The following is a 21,021-nucleotide window of genomic DNA, read 5'->3' on the forward strand; positions in this document are numbered from 1 at the left end:
TAGGTACCATGATGTGTTTTCGCATAGGCTCTAGTTCTGCTACCTCTGATGTGTGTTCACTGTAACAACCTGCATAGATTCTCTCACTGTCCATATACACAAGTGTTTCAAGAGAGAGACCTTAATTCTCTAGTTCCTCCTAAAGCAACAGTGTCATATCTTGTGCATCAAGTTCAGGACAACTGGAAATGTTCAAAATAAAACACAAAATTGTTTCCCCCCTGTTCTAATTCTTGTAATAATAGGGATGTACATATGTGCAGGGTTGCTACGCGACTGGAAAACAGGGAAAAGTCAGGGAATAGTCGGGGAATTTTGCATATTTTCTGGAATTTACGTGCATTTTGGAGTTGAAGGAGAACCAGTTACAAAATGAACGAACAGGTTCATTTCCACTTCCGAATTCTGTTCTTGTGATTCCAGTTCCCCCAAAAGATTCAGTTCAGAAACTTATTCCTCTCGTCATTATGACTTCTAGTCTGTACAAAATTATGGTTCCTTTGCATTTCGATTCTATATTTATACACTCTTGGATCCGTTCATTTTGTGACTCGTTCTTGTGAACCTGTTCAAGACCGGAATTTGGAGAGGCCTGAGATTTTTCCTTAGAGAACAAGCTATTCAAGACTAAACCTACGCACCAGCCATCCTCAGAATTTCTTGCGGAGAAAATGTTGCTTTAGCTGTGTGTGTGGTGATTAAATTTCCTTTCTGCAAGAACACATCCATTCGGAACCCGTTCCCTTTTGATATGTGAAGCGGAGCAGGTTGGTGTTCGGACAGTTCATTGGTTTTGGATCTGCAATAACTGTATACTCCTTGAACCAAAGAGAATGTAATACTTTCTGCCTTGAAGAGCAGAATTTCACGTAAACTGGTTGTGGTTGACGTCACACTGGACAGGTGCCTAGTAAAAACAAAGGGACTCACTACTTCGTTCCCCCTGTTAACCCGTTCAGAAGCAACCTGATCAACTAGTTCATTTGCCGCTCGTTGTCGTAGTTTTTACATTGTAGAGATGTTACACCCGAGAAATTGGTGATTTTATGCAGTATCAGTGACGTCGTCATTCGAATATGCACGTGTTTTCTGCATGTAGAATGAATTTATTTTTAAAAAACTGGTGCGAAATAGAGGAATTAAACGTACGCTGGTCACACATCGTTGTTAGGTTAGGAATGTTGGTTTGATGCCGATAGTAATTTTACATATTTTTTGCGTGTAGAATGAAATTGTGGTGAAAATGGGCCCAAATTCCTTTTGTTTTATTACGATTTCATCATACTACAAATGCAACTTTTACATGGTTCGATTTCGATTTAGCATGTTAACACATACTGCAGAGTTTTAGCGATTACTTAAGATTTTGTCAATATATGCTTTTGTGGTTAGGTTATATTCCATGTTCCAATAATCATTTTTCTTTTCTTGCCTTGTCATTTCCATTTCATCTGTCCGGCATCTACCTTATGTCTTCTCTGAATAAAATGAATTTTCGACACCATGTGGGTTATTAGCCTTACGGTGAGTCTAGCCGAATGAAGGGGTTGCCTTCTTATGGCTTTCCGGCCTGCCAGTTGTGCCAGAATGTCACAGCCATTCTGTTGCTCCAACTCCGCCTGTGACTGTCCGATTCTAGACTCTTTTGGACTGATGTCCTCATCAACTCTAGGCCCGTACTGAAGAGGCTGCTGCCCCTCTTCAGGGATTTTTATTGACTTCCCAGTCTAGATCCAGAGTGTTTAGTGAAATCAGGGTCACCTCGAGAAGGATGTGTTCATCGAACACGCACTGCGGTCTTGGCAAGGGAGAGTTTATATGTTCACTTCACCTTACCCTGGGTCGCCCCTTGGGTTAGAAATAGAGAAAAACTATCAAGGGAATAGTCGAAAGTTCTGGCAGACAGTAAAAGCAATGAAAGGAAACTATGGGAAGAGAATAAGAAACATAGAAGGTGAATCAGGAAAGATCCAAACAGAAACTGAAGATATATTGAAGACATGGAGTAGGTATTACGGAAACACATTTAGAGATGAAAATGGGAAGACGAATGAAGAAGATGCAATAGAGAGTGCAAATGAAGCAACAGGAGCAGACGGAGTATACCCAGAACTAATAAAGATGGGAGGAAAGAAAGTTGTACAATGGTTGTGGAAGATTTGTAATGAAGCATGGAAGAGAATTAAAATACCCAAAGATTGGGAAAGAAACGTGATCATACCAATCCACAAAAAGGGTAGCACTGTAAAATGTGAAAACTATAGAGCAATCTGTATATCTTCAGTAGCTCTAAAAATATACACAAGAATCTTAGAAAGAAGGCTAAGAGATGAAGTAGAGGAGATAGAAGAAGAACAAGCAGCTTTCAGAGGAGGAAGACAAACGCAAGATCACATTTTTACGCTACGACAAGCCATAGATAAATTTCTTAGCAGAGAAAAAGAACTGTTTGTAACCTTTCTGGATTTAAAGGCAGCCTTTGATACAAGACAGTTAAAGGAATAGTGAGAATAGGAGGGGAGAAATCAAAAGAATTTAAGATGAACAAAGGAGTTAAACAAGGAGATAGCCTCAGCCCCTTACTATTTATAATACTAATGGATCAAATACATGTACAAAGTAGAAGAAGAACACGAAAATGTAAGGTTGGAAATAGGAAAGTGAAACCAGTTTATGTACAATCACTTCTGTATGCTGATGACATAGCATTAATAACATCAACAAAACAGGAACTACAAAATTCAGTAATAGAATGGGCCAGCTCAATACAAGATAGAGAAATGATAGTGAACCCAAAGAAGAGTAAAGTAATGCATATATCAAAGCATGGAAATGAAGAGAGATTGGAAATAAAATGGCAAGGAGAACAGCTAGAACAAGTGAATAGATATGAATATTTGGGAACAATAAGCCCTAATCAACCGTGGCTACTCCTCCACCCTCATCAACAAACAAATCACTAGAGCCAACTCCCACAACCGCACCAAACAACCCACAACCAACCCTCCAACTCTGATCACCCAATACCACCCTCACATTACGAAAATCAGACATACCCTCCACTCCCTCCTCCCCATCCTGCACAGTGATCCTGAGACCAGAGACATCTTTCAGGATAAACCTAGGGTCGTCTTCCATCGCCCCCCAACCTCCAAAACATCTTGGTCCGAAACACTCCCACCCCTTCCGCACCACTTCCCCCAGCCCACAGGTGCAACAAACCCAGATGCAAGACCTGCCCCATACTCATCACCTCTCCCACCCTCCTGATCCCTACAGCAGCAGGTGAGTTCACCCTTCACCCTAAGGTCACCTGCCACTCATCCAACCTAATTTATACCCTCATCTGTCAAATCTGTGGAAACTTCTACATAGGCGAAACCTCCATCCCCTTGAATCTAAGGATAAATAATCACCGTTCCTCCACCGAAAACTCAGATTTCACAGTTGCTATCCACACCAACAGCCATAACACCACCTTCAATAACTGCTTCCGTGTTGCCATCATCCACCTTTTACCCCCCCCCCCCCCACCGCTCTGACACATCTTTCCGCAGGCGATGGGAAAGGGCCTATATAGCAGGCATGCACGCCACTATACCCCCCGGACTCAACCTAGCCAACCAGTAACTCTTTCCTCTCCTTCCCGAAACTACCCACCCACCTTACAGTAAACACTGGCTTAAGTATTTCGTGTTTCCTTTCAACTGTTTCTGGCAACACTGACCGTAGAGACGCTACGGTCAGTATTCTGTGCCTCTACTCAAAGTGTCGTCGATCTTTTATCTTCCTTCTTGAAAATGTGACTCAGATCACGAAATATTGAATTATTTCTATTCGTGTGGTAAGTGTTTACTGTCTCCTTCAAATTTGTATTTATCCGCCCTTCCGGCACTATTTCTGACCCTATTCCTGTGTTTTTTATATATAAATTGGATATTTATTTATTTTCTTTTATTTGTTTAAAAGAAGAGCTTGCAATGTGAGCGCAGCGAGCAAAAAATCAAATCAATATCTTTGCAAACTTGCAATGATATTGTTTTAATAGGGTGCCAAAACTACGCTTGGCATGTTCTTGCTTGCAACTGAGAGTCACAAGGGTAACTGCTTGAAACGCTACAGGTGGTGTAATTCCATCATGAGGGAAAATATTCAGAATCCATATAGGTTATTCCATGTCAGTTCAACCAGACCATAGTATCCATGATATCATATTTTGATGAAACTTGGCACATTTAATCCTTCCATAATAATGAGAAATCAAATATATATATATTTGTTTTGGTCTCTAAGTTGCCAGTTTTCATTCTTATTGCCCCCAATTTTTTCAGTGATTCCTCTTCCATTCCCAAAGCTTCCGGTGTGAGCTGCACTGTCTCCCTATTCAATCTTTTTTTAAATTCCACTAAAATGTTACCCAAACAATAAGAATTCAGAAAAAAATTGACAACATATAACATTCATATTTTAGTACACCAATAAGTTACTTAAATACCGGGTGTTTCAGAAATAATGGAGGGGTTACAAAAATTTATTACAAGTAAAGTCACCTTTGTATTAAAATGGGACAGTCAATACATATCAGGAGAACCGACGGCGTAGCACAGTAGGTGCCATGTCCGATTCCAATGACCCACGATTCCGATCACCCAGGATGCCCGAGGAATCGGGACGAGGCGAAGACATCAACAGAGGCCTGCAGGTTGCCAGTGGCGATTGGGCCACGTAAGTGTGGAGAGAGTGCACTCTGTCTCTTTCATCTTCATTCTTCTCGGCCAGGGCAGGCCGACAAGTTAAGACGTGACCCGTCAGACATCATGGTGAATACCAGAATCACAAATACAATGAGAATTTCTCCTCACCACTGTAACTAGACCAAGCCAAGCAGTTCATGTGATCCTCCTTGGCTTTCAACGGAAAACACAATAATAGAATTTCGAAGATAATACAAAAATAGAATTTCAAATAAAAGACAAAGATAGAATTTCGAAGTTTGTTCTTTTGCCGAACAGGCTTTAGCTTTGAATTTCAGTGAAACCTGCATTTCTTCTTGTTTTCTACAAGAAACCACATATTTCTCCTGAATTTCGTAAATTTATCAATAAGTTACTTGAAATGTAATAAATTAAGTCTTCAGCTATTTTTGTGGAGTTAGTTTCCCCCCACATTAATGTCTGTAAATGTTTAACTAGTAAATCCTTTTAATATTACAGGAATAAATACAAAGAAACAAAATGGGATGAAATGAATATTTTGGCCACCCTCCATCCACCAGGCAAGGATTATGGACACATGAAGATTGATGAGCCGAAGACTCCATTCCACCAGCTGGATGATGAAGACCACTCAGGGGATGAAGCAGATGGTCTTGATGCAGATATGTTGGCCAAAAAGTTAGTATTTTCTTAAGGCACTAGCATGTCCTATCTTCGGTGTTGAAAGCCAAAAATAGTGGCAATGGGATTATGCGTCAACCATTGAAAATGCTTTTTGGTGAGCCCTGGTGCTCAAATTGCTGGGTATGATTTTACAATACCAGAAAATGCCATAATTCCGTTAATAATTTGAATACTCAGTAATGATGGAGTCCTGATGACGTATCTGGGTCAATCCATATGAAGTCATACAACCTGGTTGCTTGACCATTTTTAAAAAAGTTTATGTTTTGTGTGGTGTGAGCCTCATATATTGACAGTTGAGAACCACTCTTATTTTATTTTTACTGTCACCGATTTGAAGATGGCGGGCATTTTTTTATCATGGCGCGCGTCATTTTCTCCATTCGTAAGCAACAGCGGCCATTTTTTTCCTCAGCTCTGGTAAGTCCTACGACAATGAGACAAAATCTGTGATGTTAAGCACATTATTGGCTACAATTATATTTCTGTGTAATTTTCTAAATATTATTCCTTCATAATAAATTTTAAGGTTAAAATTGTGTATTTTAATCGCACAAAATGATATTTTCGGACATTTTTGGGGGGGGGGGGGAAACAGTTTCTTTGACACTTTATTTTTTTTCTGCAAGTACCTGTGTACCAATAGAGTATGTCAAAATTATTTGAAGCTTGAGACTTTAATATTTTTTTTCTACAGGGTCATAAACATGTACTTTTTGTTAAAAAATTCCAAGTTCAGGTTTAAATATCTCTGGTGAGCAGTTGTTTAAAAATCTGAAATTTGTACACAATACAGTACTTCATGATAAGTAACTTCAGTAAAAATTTTGAGTTTGAGATTCAATTGGTTTAAGAGATACAAAACTCGTGAAAAATTCAACATTTTGCATTAACTATGGCATGTCTAATTTAATTTCTTATTAACATTTTGTGTTGAAATTCTGCAAACTGTAATTTGGAATGTCAATGAACAACATTACAATCCCGAAATGGCTCTGCAATAAAGTATATATACGAGGGCATGCTGAAAAGTAAAACTTCCTATGTTTTTATTTTCTTTGTTACTTTGTAACCGCATTTTGGATTTGAGCAACCATACATTGCACTTATAAGACTTTCCCGCTTCTCCATTGAAGGTTTAAAACTTCTATCGCCAGCGGGTGCTGAACTATTGCGAGGAAAATGTCAGCATATAACCATGCAATGTCGGTGGAGCACCTGAAGTAGCGTGCAGTGATCGAGTTTCTAACCGCAGAAAATGTGCTACAAATTGACATTCATCTGAGACTGAGGGCACTTTATGGGGATGAATGTGTAGACATCAGTAGACTACTGTGCGAACTTGAGTTTATCATGCTCTTAAAGAAAATCCCAGCTGAAGAAATCTCAGCTATGTGAGAGAATGGAATGAAAGACCGCGAACTGCAACTGATGGAGGTCATCGGAATCGTGTTCAGCTGGGTTATCTTTACGAGCATGATAAACTCAAGTTCGCACAGTACTGATGTCTACACATTGGTTTTCTTGAGAAATTGAGGGTGTCTGTTGTGATCACGGACCCGCTAATTTTGCAAGTTCTACACATGCCAAATTTTAACTGCAGTTTCGTGATTAGGAGGCCTAAATTATTGAGTGTGCGAAATATGAACGAAATTGGGAAGTTGCAGGTTTTGTAAAATTGATCCAATTGCTGTTGCACCATGGAGTTGTTTTTTTATCTCACATTTTGTTCATACATAATTGGAGAACTGATTCCAAAGTATGCATTTTTGTTCTTAAATTTGACTTAATTTGTTTAAGAAAGCATCCTTGCAACTGTGGGCATGCAAACATTTCATTACTTGGGTTGCAAATAGCATGGTATTTGTATTCTTGTATTTTCCTTGTATTCCAATACGAAAATGTCATTTTTAATTGAGTAGCAACCTGTGAGGAAAAGAGCCAGGGAATTATGAAAATACATTCCACCTTTTTTCTTTTCCTGTTGCATTCTCTGGGAAATATTCTATAATTTTTTTTTTCACTTATTTTTTAACAATGTTGAATATACTCGATTCTTGTGAATTACGTGTGCAGTTTAACATATAAAGCCTGGTTATTAGCATGTTAAAGCATTACATCAGGAAGAGAATTTGTTTTGTCAGAATGAGTGGAAGCCTGTAATAAACATGCAGATGAAAGATGCATGCTCCATGATACACATTCCATATAAATTGAACTTTCAACAAAATACACTATGCTTGCCCAGTATGAAACAACAAAAACCCATTTAAAACAGATGAACAAGTAAGGTCCAGCGAACTAATTGGCTCATGACCATACTAAGCATGCGGGAAGTCTGCATCCATCAAGTTTGAACATGATAGAATGCACCAAAATTTATGGAACTCGATTAGATGCATGGTAAAATGTGTGTCATGTTTATATATACAGTGAAACCATAATTCTTGGTCCCGCATTATACATTTTCTTGCTTAATACATTCAGCTATCCAGGTCCTGGCAAAAGTCCATGTTAAATAATAGGACGTTCGTGTCAAGCTTACTCTTGCCACAACTCCTGTTTCCCACTGTATATATTTTCCAGGCTTTGCCAATGTCATAAAATTTGCCAGAAGACTGTTGCATTGCCCACGTGACTTCTCCCTCCTTTTTTCCTCATTCTTGCTTTAGTTGCAATTATTTTCGTCATAATAATTCTTCAATATAAGTAGTGATACAGTAACAAAAAAAGGTACACTGAATTTTTAAATTTCCTGCAGCAAATGACAGCTTTCATCAGTTAATATATATATTGCAAATTTATGTAATTATTCCACTTCTTCGGTAAACTTTGTGTAACTGCAACAATGAGAAAGCGTGGTTAATTTAGTATTTATTTTCTCTAATGTTACATTTCTTGCCACTTTTGGCTGATCGCGAAAACGGAGATGAATTACTACAAGCAGGTCACTACCCCCCTCCTCCCACTTCCACTAACCAGCACAATTTATGTATCACCCAACCTGCCGAGGAGACAAAACTTTGGTCTATCCTGTCTCGTTTCGAAAATATTCTGTTGTCTCTTCTCTTTTTATGAGGTGCCATGTATTTTGTGTATAATAATTACAACACCAGTTCATTCGTGGTAATTCTGAATCAATGATTTTCGTTTGCATGTATAATCAAAATGATATGCAGTTTTCGAGGGCTCATAGCATTGAAACGAAACATCATAAAGATTTTTTTGTCTTAATAATCTCTCTACACTGTGAATGGTAAATTGTTGCATATGTTGTTTATTATACAGTAAAACCTGTCTATCCCGGAACATGATGGTTCCGAGCAAAATTTTCCGTCTTTAACAGTTTTTCCTTCTTATAGAGGGTTGACTTTAAATACAGTATAGAGCGCTGCAGGAAATAATGGAAAGACAGATTTACATTTCGCATTACTTAAATGTAGAGTACTAATGCATGTACGTACATGAATAAAAATGCGGTACATTCATCAATTTCATCATATCATCTCTCATCCCCATCTTCGCAAATTAGCCAAAAGTGGTACAAAAAGCGAAGAAGTAAAATGGACACTCGGAAACATCCATGCCCATGCCAGGATTCGAACCCGGGACCCCTGGCATCGTAGCGCGATGTGCATAGAGGGAAAGAGAAAGATCGAAAGATGGAATAAGAGAGGTGAAGAAAGATTGAGATAAAAGAAAGAAACAAAAGAGAGAGAACAAGAAAAATAGAAAGATGACGAAAGAACAGAGGAGAAACAGACAAAGAAAGGTGGAGCAAGAAGGTAAGAGATGAAAGAAAGAAACGGAATCGTAACAGCTGTGAGTATTGTAGCGCATTCTTTCATATCGACAATGTTACCGATAAGCGAATGGCAACAGAGGCGTGTTCCACTTACAATATTGCATTGTTTCCTTGCAAGCGGAAAATATAAAGGAAGAAATTTCCGTGTTACTGAGTATAAAAACATCTCGTTGGTCTTTAAATGGTGTTCCGTTTCCACGTTAAGGAGGTTTCCACGTTAAGGAGGTTTCCACTTTAAGCAGGTCATTTTCAGGTATAAAATCGGTCCGTTCTGGGGACTTTTTTTCCGTATTTACAGGTTTCCTTCTTATAGAGGTTCCGGGATATGCAGTTTTTACTGTATATGTTTTGAGACAAGAGCGAGAATTTCCTTTGAATCTGAAACAAAAAGGAGATTGATGTTTATAAATTGAGACAGACCGTCAATGAGACATTTACTGTCCATCTGCCTTAGCTGAAACCATGGACAGTACACATGTGCCAACTGAACGTATTTACTGATAAAATGGGGGTGACTGTGCACTTTTGTTCGAAGCCATGCATCTTCGCTTGTGCATAGTCCTGCAAGTTAGAATTATGGCAGAAATGCACATTAGAGCTTGTTAAGTTTTCATTTTTATGAAGAATTTATTTGCACTCGCTTATGGAGTGTAATATGTAGAGTTATATACTTCTTAATGATAGACGCAATTATAAAGAAAAGGTCTGTGTGGGTTACCATGACTACAAGATTTGTTATATGGATAGTATGAACATGGAGTAAATGTATACATGAATATGTTATTATTGTGATATGTTATGTGTAAGTTTTAAACAATTAAACTGGTGTTGTCATCGTTTGCTGTAGTACCTTGATACTTTCAAGTTTTATTAAACGTATTATTATTAGATTTGGTATTATGTCGTATTTTACTAAATAATAACTCGGTATTACTCAGCGGTGAGCGATGAGACTTGGTGAAGTACACAGACTCCTCTCAGGTACAGGGATATTGTTTGACAAAGACAATGCTTCACAGCACAGAGGAATAAAACCACATTATTGCAGTAGATAAAACGAAAGGGTTTATTCTTTATTTGTTGCAATCGTAATGCAAACAGACTTAGTAAGAAGGTGAGGATTTCGCTTTGACAGTGTCTTGACTGAACTAAACTCATAATCTCAATGCATGGCTATCGGCATGCCTATGATCACATAGACCTAGCTTGCACCTCGAACTACCACACCAAGAGATATGCAATAATAACTGAGCCAATATTTGCTCTTTAGCCTTTTATTCCATATTAATCCTTAGGCTAGCTTTATTTTTTTAACGTGGAATGGTTGCAGTATTGTGCATGGCATCAATGCATGGCCATCGGCATACCTGTGATCACATAGGCTTAGATTGCACCCCGAACTTTCATACCAAGATGTATGCACAACACTGAGGAGTTCTTTTTAAGTTCAAAATCTTCGATGATCTGTGGCAAATGTGTGATATTTCTTATGTGATATCCTTGATTTTATACTATTTCAAGAACACAGTATGACAATAAAAATAATACATTGTCATAACAACATTTGAAAATGGTTAGGCTAAATTCAAAGTTCCACATTTGTGCAATATTTATAATAAGTTAGTCATAACAGTTATTTTTGACTGGTAATATGAAAAACAAATGTCTTCAATCATATGTGTTTTTTCAGACAAGAAAGATATGATATATTCAAATTTATAATTAAATTTATTGAAATTGTGTACATTTGAATTGGCTTCAAGGTTTATATACAAAGGTCAACTCTTTAAAATTGTTCAATGTATAATATGATGTCATACTTGGTATTTTGTATCAACATTCAAAAAAATGGTAATTGTAATCATTAGATAAGTATATTGTAATATACATAGTAAAATAGCTGTAACAGAGCAAATATGTACATTTACAACACAAACATTCAAGCTGTTAAGCACTTATGGACAAAAATATAAAACAAAAACAATTGAAGATAACACATACTAAAAAATCTGGCTTGAACTAGTTGCTCTAATACTAGTTGTCTGTGACTTGGTAAGAAGCTCAAGATGGAACAAAGATAAGTACAGATTTGGCAATATGTACAATAATTGTTGCTTTTAAAGCATTAAACTTGGCAATGTGATAATAACTTGGATGTTTAAGTTATATAGAAGCCTTTTATGACTTGAATGAACTTTGATCATGATATAATCTGATAAAGAGTCGAAAGTTGTGGAATGACACTGATATGTATAATAGATGCCATGTTGAATTTGAAGCAGTGAATAAGTATCTGTTTTCATCTTCCTTAAGGGGCAGGCTTGTGAATGTTACAGTTCCTCAAATGAGTGCTTGGAGGAAGGTCGCATAGAGTGACACTTATATGTTCTACGTTTGGAGGTGATTTGGTCAGATGATGAATCTTGAAAACTGAAGCTCAGAATTGTGAATACAAAGACTTGCTTTATCCCGGAAGGAGATAACAAAGAGATATTTTCTTCTCAAGTATAGCATTGATATGTTATAAATGCTCTTGTAATTTTGTTGTTTCTAGTTTTCTTTTATCAATTTAATAATTATAAAGGTATTTATTATTGTTTGAACATAAACATTATTCATTAGTATATGCAAATTTAAATTTCCTTTTCAATATAGCACCATAGCTACTACCTATTGTGCTGATACTGAGTTTGAATTATACTGACTTACATTGTTAAACATTCAATTACAAATGAATCATTTATTATCTACAAAAAGATGCTACCAACAAAAGTGACATCTACACAAGTTTAGAAATACAAATTCACATAGTGCACTCTCATATAAAGATACATTGAACTACTCATAATAAAACATAAAACACAATAAATATTAAACAAAAGATATACATTACAAACAAGGTGCAATATTACATATAACAACACAAGAATTACGCTTTCTTTCACAAAAAAAATAATATTACTGACATATTTTGAAATTATGACGTCGCCAAAATATGGATCATATCAACCTAATGACTTTTATTTATCATGAAATAAGTCTAAGCAATGGGGAGCGAGATGACATCACTTAGTAAACTTGAAAATTGCAATCTTGTGTGGTGCAATGACTCACAATCCTCCAAATATTTGTTACAAGTAGAAATATGAAGGTATGCTCGCTGCCATTATACTGTAGTATCCCCCCCCCCCTTTAAGTTTTTGGCTTCAAGTTGATCCATGTTAAAAGGTTCAAGTTTCCGGTCTGGTACCTGGATGTCTGTGGCAGCAGTGTCATTTTGGGAAGGAAGCGGTTCTGTAAAAATAGTTTTCTGTGGAAACAACAATGAAGTTTGAAACATAGTAACATTGGTGGCAAAGTAAGTAGAGATATGTGTACAAATTATGGCTTATCAGTAGGGAGACAAATTTATGGTAAATAAAAACTGAGGAGAGCGGTAAATAAAATGTTAGATCAGCGGTATATACCAGTGGTGGAAAAAAAATGGCACACACTTTTTCATTATGAGAGGAAACAACATACAAAAGAGCTATAAATTGATAAACTACTTCATTTTTATATACTGTACACACACACACAAGTACTTAGCTGTCCAACCAAAAAGAAAACATCAACACAAAATAACTTCATTTCTAAATTGCATGTCTCAAGTGATTTATTCGTTATATGTATTTAAAGGATATCCTTGCTGTCCAACAAATACAATAATCACTACTGCACATACACAAACACATGTTTAAAATCACATGATGATAAACAAAATTCATTCATGACTGAACACAAATGACACCATTGTTTACCTTGATGTGCGAGAACAGACTAATCTTATCGCTGCTACAGCTAGCAAGTTCAATGAAACTGGAAGTTGAGTAGGCATTCGGGGGAAGAAAGGAATGCAGCTTGACAGGGAGCGAAGTTTTTGAACTGAGATTATGTGCATGGGAAATCCCAATTTGCATCGTCTTCCTGATGTGATCGAAGATAAAACATTCTTCAGCTGCAAGTGGTAGGAAACTTTAATCAAACGTTTTGTTAGAAATCGACAGTTTGCGCGCACAACCTCGATTGCCGGTTTTTGCATGTTTTCTACTTAATTTGATGATATTTCACGGTTTTCGTGAAAATGCATTCATTTTGTGGAAAAGCACACATTTCACATTACTTCGCAAATAAAACTCATGCATATTTCATCATTGGAGTGTAGTTACGTGCAGAATGTTCAAAATTGTATCTTTTTTTCACATTTCGCGATGTCACACATCGCGAAAATTCAATGTCCCTACTTATCAGCAACTGGAACATATCTGGAAAGTATTAATCATGTCACATTAGTTCATTAACTTGTTTGTAAACCAGAAACTTTATTTTGCATCATTTAATTTAAATTTATTTCCTCAGCAAATATTATAATGAGCTCAAATTTACACAAAATTAACCAGGGTAATATTCACTAATAATATCTGCTTCACAGCGAATTTTCTTTGTTACAGACAACAAGATGGCAGACTCTTTTTTTTGAATGTGCAACAAAATTTGCCTGCTTCCCTTCAGGCATTTTGAATAGACCTTCCCAGCTAGTTTTGTCTACCCTGGCTGGACTGTACAAATTAACACAAGACCGAGACTGCCATGTCTTGACTTGATAGGATCCCTAGTGCTGAGGTTGTGAACCAACAATCAACATATTTATGGTAATGAGATAAGGCAGTTCAAGATTCAAAATATATCGGTACCATTTCAGAATGTAATATAATGTTATGCAGTTCAAGATTCAAAATATATCGGTACCATTTCAGAATGTAATATAATGTTATTCACGTAATTTCCTTGTAATAATTACAAATAAACTAAGCATTGAAATTTACTGTGCAACTAATTTAATCTTCTACAGTATTTATTAGCTTATCTGCACAAAAATATTTGATCACAATTTAAAATGACTGTGTACCAGAAAGGAAACACAAACCGAATTTGCATTATGGAAAAGAAAGTAAAAACAGGCTATATAAAGGGAAGAATATACATATTGGATACTGCACTTTTATCTTATTTTGCACTACAGGTTTCGATATATTTGGTCTAGGAATTAATTTGTGCGCCTGGACAAGAGATGGCGTATCGTCCCACAGTTCCGTGTATCCACACATGCGTTGAAAACTCCTGTCAGCGCGCATCGTTCGTAGTATAGGGCAGTTGATTGACGCGTCAACAACAGCATTTTGTAGTCAACTGAACATCGCGCAGTTCGTGCCAGATAAAGTGTTTTTGCGGGGTGTTCTGCTTCATTACTTTAACATGCAGAAAAGTGCTATCGAAAGTCATCGTATTTTGGTGGAAGTGTATGGTGACCATGCGCTAGCTGAGCGAACTTGTCAGAAGTGGTTTGCACGGTTTAGAAGTGGTGATTTCGGCCTGGAAGACCAAGAGCGACCTGGACAGCCAAAAAAATTTGAAGGCGAAGAATTGAGAGCATTGCTCGATCAGGATTCGTATCAAACTCAGGAAGAACTTGCAGAAGCATTAGGCATTGATCAAACAACAGTTTCCAAACGCCTCAAAGCCATGGGAATGATTCAAAAGATGTCACATTGGGTTCCACATGAATTGAAAGACAGAGACTTTGAAAGACGAAAAACCATTTGCGAATTGCTGCTTCAAAGACAGAAAAGAAAGGGGTTTTTGCATCGCATTGTTGTTACTGGCGATAAGAAGTGGATCCATTACGAGAACCCGAAACGAAAAAAGGCCTGGGTGAAGCCAGGTGAACCAGGTCCATCACAACCGAAACGAGATATTCACTGTGCAAAGGTTATGCTGTGCATATGGTGGGATATGAAAGGTGTGGTGTACTATGAGCTGCTGCAACCAGGTGAAACTATTAATTGGGAACGTTATCGACTACAATTAATGCGTTTGAAGCAAGCTCTGGCCAGGAAACGACCAGAATGGGAGAAGAGACATGATAAACTTATTTTTCAACATAATAATGCTCGCCCACATGTCGCAAAACCGGTCAAAACCTATTTAGAAAATGTCGGATGGGAAGTTTTACCCCACCCGCCGTATTCACCAGACATTGCTCCTTCGGACTACTACTTGTTCGATTGCATGAATAACGATTTGATTGGACAGCGGTTCACTTCTTCAGAAGATATCGAAAAATGGGTCTCTGACTGGATCGCTTCAAAGGATGAGGACTTCTTTCGCCATGGAATCCGTAACTTGCCTGACAGATGGGCAAAAGTGGTGGCTCGCGATGGACAATATTTTTCTTAAGGTATTTATGTATTTTGTGTTTGAACTGCAGCTTCAATGTGTGTGTAACAACCGCACGAATTAATTCCTAGACCAAATATATAAGTTTAAAATATATTTTAAAAATTTGGTCAGTAACCAATTTTACAAGCAATATTTTTCGCATGACTGTAAGAGAACACGCACACAACAAAATCCTTTCATTTATCTTGCACGTGAGCAGCAGGGATAGAATAGATTAATAGAATAATGATCATTACAAGCATAGCTTTCCCTTCCATTATTGCCCTTCTTCCATTATTTGAATCTGTACAGATTGTAAGACTGCTGCACACTTTGGTTTTACGTGGCTACCCCCAGTAAACTGAATGCTCGCAGAGCAGACAACAAACAAGCTGTAAGTAATGACGTATTAACATGGAGCGTGTTGTGAGCACAACCCTAGCCTCGCAACTTTGGAAGTCTCATTTTTGCCTTAAACTGAACGCAGAGAAACATCAGACCTTGCAGGGGGTCATTTTTCTAAGGTGTAGTTTTTAAAATTGTTGTAAGCAGAATGTGGTGGAAATGTCCGTAGTGCATCTGACTACCACGTGGAAGACCTTAATTTCCCAGGATGGGTGATCACATGAAGCAAGTGCGCCTCGTCCAGCTTGTGAGTAGTGGCATCAAATGTGTCCAGATTGCTGTACTGATTACACTGTGTACTCTTTGGCCAAGATCTGGAGTGCTGATTGTGCTAGACTTTTTTTTTGTTTCCGTACTGAAACAAGTTATATACAGAAAATAACTTTAAACTTTCTTCCTTTCAGAATCCAAATAGGAGCAAACCTTCCTCCAAAAGCACTGAGAGAAGATGAGGAACCGGAGGAGGAAGATGAAGATTTGTCACCTGAAGAACGAAGTAAGAGATTATTATTATTATTATTGTTTATCTATTAATGTCTTATTTTAAATGACGGTGTCAAGGCTGTACAGACATTTTCTTCCACTCAACTATATACATAAAATTAATTCATTAAACAGACATATATATATATATATATACTCGTATGCCTAGACACACATACACTCATTCATACAAGTCAAATCACGCTGAAAATAGTGTATAAAATATAGAATATAAAATAGATACAAGATATTTTTTAAAAATTGCATTGGTCTGGATATCATTTACATATACAGTGGAACCCTTATTTTATGTTCCTGGATTTTACATTTTTTCTGCATTATACATTAAGTGTTGATGGTTCCAACGTAACAAAATGCTATAAAAGTTTCCTTGATTTTTACATTTTCCTGTATTTTAAGTTTTTCCAGCATGGTCCTCTGAAAAATGTAAAATCGAGGTCCCGCTGTTATGCCTTTTGGTATGGGTAAAGCCTGGTTAAAACTTGGTTTTTCCTGGAAAAATCTGAAACACTCCGAACATAGTGCAGGCCTAGCTTTTGGTGTTGCAACTTTTTTGTGTTGGTAAATAATTTGCACCTCATGTCCGCTGCTCACCCTCCTGTGCCCCTTGTATGAACTTTCCAACAACCCTATCGATGTTCATGTCCTTAAAGAATTGGCAATGTTGATGGAATATGTGGGTGCCACATGCCTCATCAATGAAGGCAAGGTGTGACTTTCCTTGAAATTTCTGGAGCTGTATCCTCTGTGTCACATTAAAAGATTGGCAGGATGGCCACTCTAGGGACCATGATAAAATTCGGTTACAATTCCTGGTTTTCAAGGTGAATTTTCCAAAAATTGAAGGGTACAATCAGATGTTCTTTTTATTTGTATTACTGCCTCTCACCGACCATACACAAATATATTAACAACATAATGTTATAGGATATATTAATCTATGAAAAATTGTTAAATATATAAGGATTTTAAACACTAATTTACGTAATCAAATTCAAGATATATTATCTTGCAATAATCTTCCACCTGTCAGATAGATTGTGCTGCAAAGGATACTAACAAAGTAAACGGCTCGAGAAAATTCTGTTTTATATTCTATGCAGCTTTCTTTTCCTTCCTTGATAAAAATAAAAGGTAAACTGAAAACTTGCCTCAGGACATTTATAAATATGTATGGGATTTGGATTAATAGAAGTTGCAATTTTTCACTTCTACGGAGAAAAATTAACGCATAATTCCCTGATCCAACAGTTCACATATAATTCCCAGTATTCAAGGAAATCCATGTGAGTAGCCACCCTGATTGGTAGGAAGAAATTTTTAGAAAAGTAACTGCCATGTTATTTAACTGTGACTAACGAGAAACTAGCATATCGACATTTCATGCCTTCTACATTCTTGAACGCCCCACACCCCCTATACGCCTTCATGGCGTGGTGCTACGCACAGGGGAACACTTTACTTTACTTTTTTTACTACATTCTTGAACACACTGATCAGTCATGTTAGTTTATGTTGCAACAAAATAGCCATTTTTTTTTTCAAGTGAATGGTTGTTTTAGCTTTCTCGAGTTGTTGAGGGGAGGGGGGAAAAGCAACAATAGGCAACTGCTAGGAGCATTATAGGGATAATTGTAAAGATGCTTGCCACTTGGTTAAGGTGCTCAAAAATAAACAGTAGCCATGCTTAAGACACATCCCATAATTTTTACAGATTCAACTTATGTTTTTGAAAGGGTTGATTGAGTTTGTGTTTTAAAGTCCAATTTTTGCTCAATAAGGCTAATCGGGACTGTACCTACATTTTGAAGTGGAATCTGAACCACAATGCCCCTGCACTGGATATTGAACCTGGGACTCCTTTATTACAAGGCAATGACGTTACCAATATGTAGAGGCACATATTTTTGGTAAATAAAAAGTAAAATTTTGGTACAAAAACAGTCAATTTCAGGTTCAAAGTAGTAAATAAAATGAAATTTCGCTGTTATAGCGGTGAAAAAGCGGCATATAAAATGACATTTTGTTTTTAAAAATATGAATATAATCCAAAATTGGATTTAAAAACTGCACTATTACACAAAATAAACATATCCCTTTTAGTAGCACATTAAATCATTACCAGAATATTAAGTTTATTCTTGTATAAAGGGGTCAATTTTTGCTTCTCAAATGTTTGCAGCAAAATTAATCAATTTTCCATGAATTGCATAACTCTCAGGATAATTCTGACTTCAGAAAGTGCCAGGCCGGTATATAAACGGTAAATTTCGCGTTTGAGTCAATGTCGCATTTTGCAGTTCATTTTGCATCATTTCGTGAAACATGAAAAATTAGCATTACAAGGTGTTATTTCACATGTCGTGTTTTCGTCAAAAACGAAATATTCATGCCTCTACCAATATGCCATTGGAGAAAGAAAAAGGTTAATTCCCCCCTTCCCCCTCCGTGCTTAGCACCATGCCATGAAGGCGTATAGGGGGTGTGGGGGCACCGCCCCATTGGAGAGGCCACTATTTTTGAAAGGAGCAAGCAAACAAAACCCAGATTTATGTTTTGAATAAGTATGTTAACTAAATAACAGCTACTTCTGGAAACCTGGGTGTATGCTCAATTTTGCATATGATGTTTTTCTGTAATCAAATTAACTATTTCTAGGATTCATCCACTAATTAGTTCTATTCCCTTTCCCTTCTTGCAACACCCACTGTTTATGTCCTGGCGTGGACATGGCTGTTCCTTCCACATCTTCATCACTCATCATCATCATCATCATAGTCAGAAAAGCAGTGAAATAGAAATTGAAATGTAATGAGTAGAGCTCAGAAGTTGATGAAAAATCTTATTTTTTTCTGGGCTTTGAAGACAATGCTAAACCTAATAGTCCATTTTGCTTCAGTTAGAACGAGAAAACATTGTTTTTATTTTTAATTTTCTGGCCATTCTTAACTTTTAGGTCATTGATGTTTGTTCTGGCTCCTATTGTTTCATGAATTTTAAATGCATTTGCTAGCAAACTTATAGTGAATCATTATTTGAGGTTCCCGTGCTGCCCACTATTAATGCTTTAATCTGATGCTGACCGACTACTGTTTCGTGCAAGGCCCACTCTGAAGGGAGTTGAATGACTTATACGGAAGAACCTTGCAGTGTATTTTTTGTAACCTTAAAGTAAAAATATATATAGTTTTAAGGTAATTCTACAGCAGTGTTTCTCAACTGTCAGGCCATGGCATCAATTATACTAGACCATGAGAGGTTTACCTGAACTTTGCAACTTGCAGCCCAAGCTGGCAACCACCTTTCATTCGTTTGGAGTCCATCAGTGATAAATTAAAAATCAAAGCCTCTGAGAGGGGACTGCCCTGTGTGCAGCACTCAAATTTGAATTACAAGTGTGGGGAAGTTCTCAAGTTAGAGCTGGAAGAGTGAAGCGACTTGCATCTTGATCTGGCATGGCATCCTCCTTGAAAGATATCCTTTCATTCAGGTTTCCACTGTGATAACTAGACCTCGGATTTTTAGGATCTAAAAAGTGTGCTTTTAGGTTCATAAAATAGGCTCTAAAAATCCTAAAATAGGTCCTAAAATTCTTGAAGTAGGTTCAAAAAAACAAAATAATTAAAAATTCCTGAAAAATGCTGGTTAGGTATAGTCACCCACAATGAAAATGGGACACCTATATCCTGAAATACGCACTATTATGCATAACGTTATGTGTGTTGCCTAACCCTACGGCGATGGCAGAACTTACCATTGGAAATTTGCTATTAAAATCCACTCTTCGCCGTATAGGTAGGCAACAATTTTTTTCATGTTATCCACAGCCAAAGTCCGAATTTTTGTCTGTGAGGATAATTTTGTATGCTGAAAGAAATCGTTCAACAAAAACATAGTCAGTGGTGCAAACTTCAATGCTGAAATGTTAGTTTGCAAGACGTGAATTCCACAAAGCACCGAAGTGATGCAAAAGTGAGCATGACCACACAGATCAGACCACTTTGGGTTGTACAGGTAACAGTGGCACCAGACATTTTGCTTTGTTTAGAGCTTTGAAAAATCACCATGGACTTGGAGGAAGGGAAATCGACAGATAGTACGTTTCAAACATGTTCGTCATTGAATTTTTTCATGACCAGACAAGGCAAATGCCTCTATGTAACATAAAAATCCTGTAAAACCTTTAAAAATATATAAAAACCTAAAAAATGCTTGATTTAGGTGCATGAACCAGGTGCATGAACCTAAAATAGGTTCTTACAAGCAAAATAGTTTTTCTTTAGGCACTATAAAACTTCATCAGTTGTTGCATTTTTTAATGAAACTCTGACATAACTTATTATTTCTTACATACCTGTAAAGGAAAAAATAGGTTGAAAACCTAAAATCAGAGGTTGAGTGATAACAGAAAATGCTTTAATGATAGTAGCGGTGAGCAATCAAATCTAATCAGGGTCACGCTGCTTCCCGACTTCAAATTTGGATGTTGAAAGACTGGCACCACATGAATTAAGTTTGCGGAGCAATTTTCATTAATAAATATATTGATGTGGAAATATTCTGATTAATTGCAATTTTTCAGTGTCTGAACATGCCAATAAATATCAGCACTTACCAAATTAATTGAATGATATTGGCAAGAGGAAACTA

General features: G+C 37.0%; 1 protein-coding gene across 1 annotated transcript in view; it reads left to right on the forward strand.

The window, feature by feature from the left end:
* LOC146000469 (protein phosphatase inhibitor 2-like) overlaps window positions 1–21,021 on the forward strand; it is a 57,906-nt gene that overhangs the window by 5,212 nt on the left and 31,673 nt on the right. Inside the window, exons 2-3 of the mRNA XM_083138129.1 lie at window positions 5,214–5,393; window positions 16,272–16,363. Of these exons, the coding sequence (XP_082994255.1) occupies window positions 5,214–5,393; window positions 16,272–16,363 (272 nt within the window). The remainder of the gene's footprint in view (window positions 1–5,213; window positions 5,394–16,271; window positions 16,364–21,021) is intronic.

The sequence above is a fragment of the Lepisma saccharinum genome, chromosome 16 (genome assembly GCF_977018435.1).
Source record: "Lepisma saccharinum chromosome 16, izLepSacc3.1, whole genome shotgun sequence".
NCBI classification, from domain to species: Eukaryota; Metazoa; Arthropoda; class Insecta; order Zygentoma; family Lepismatidae; genus Lepisma; species Lepisma saccharinum.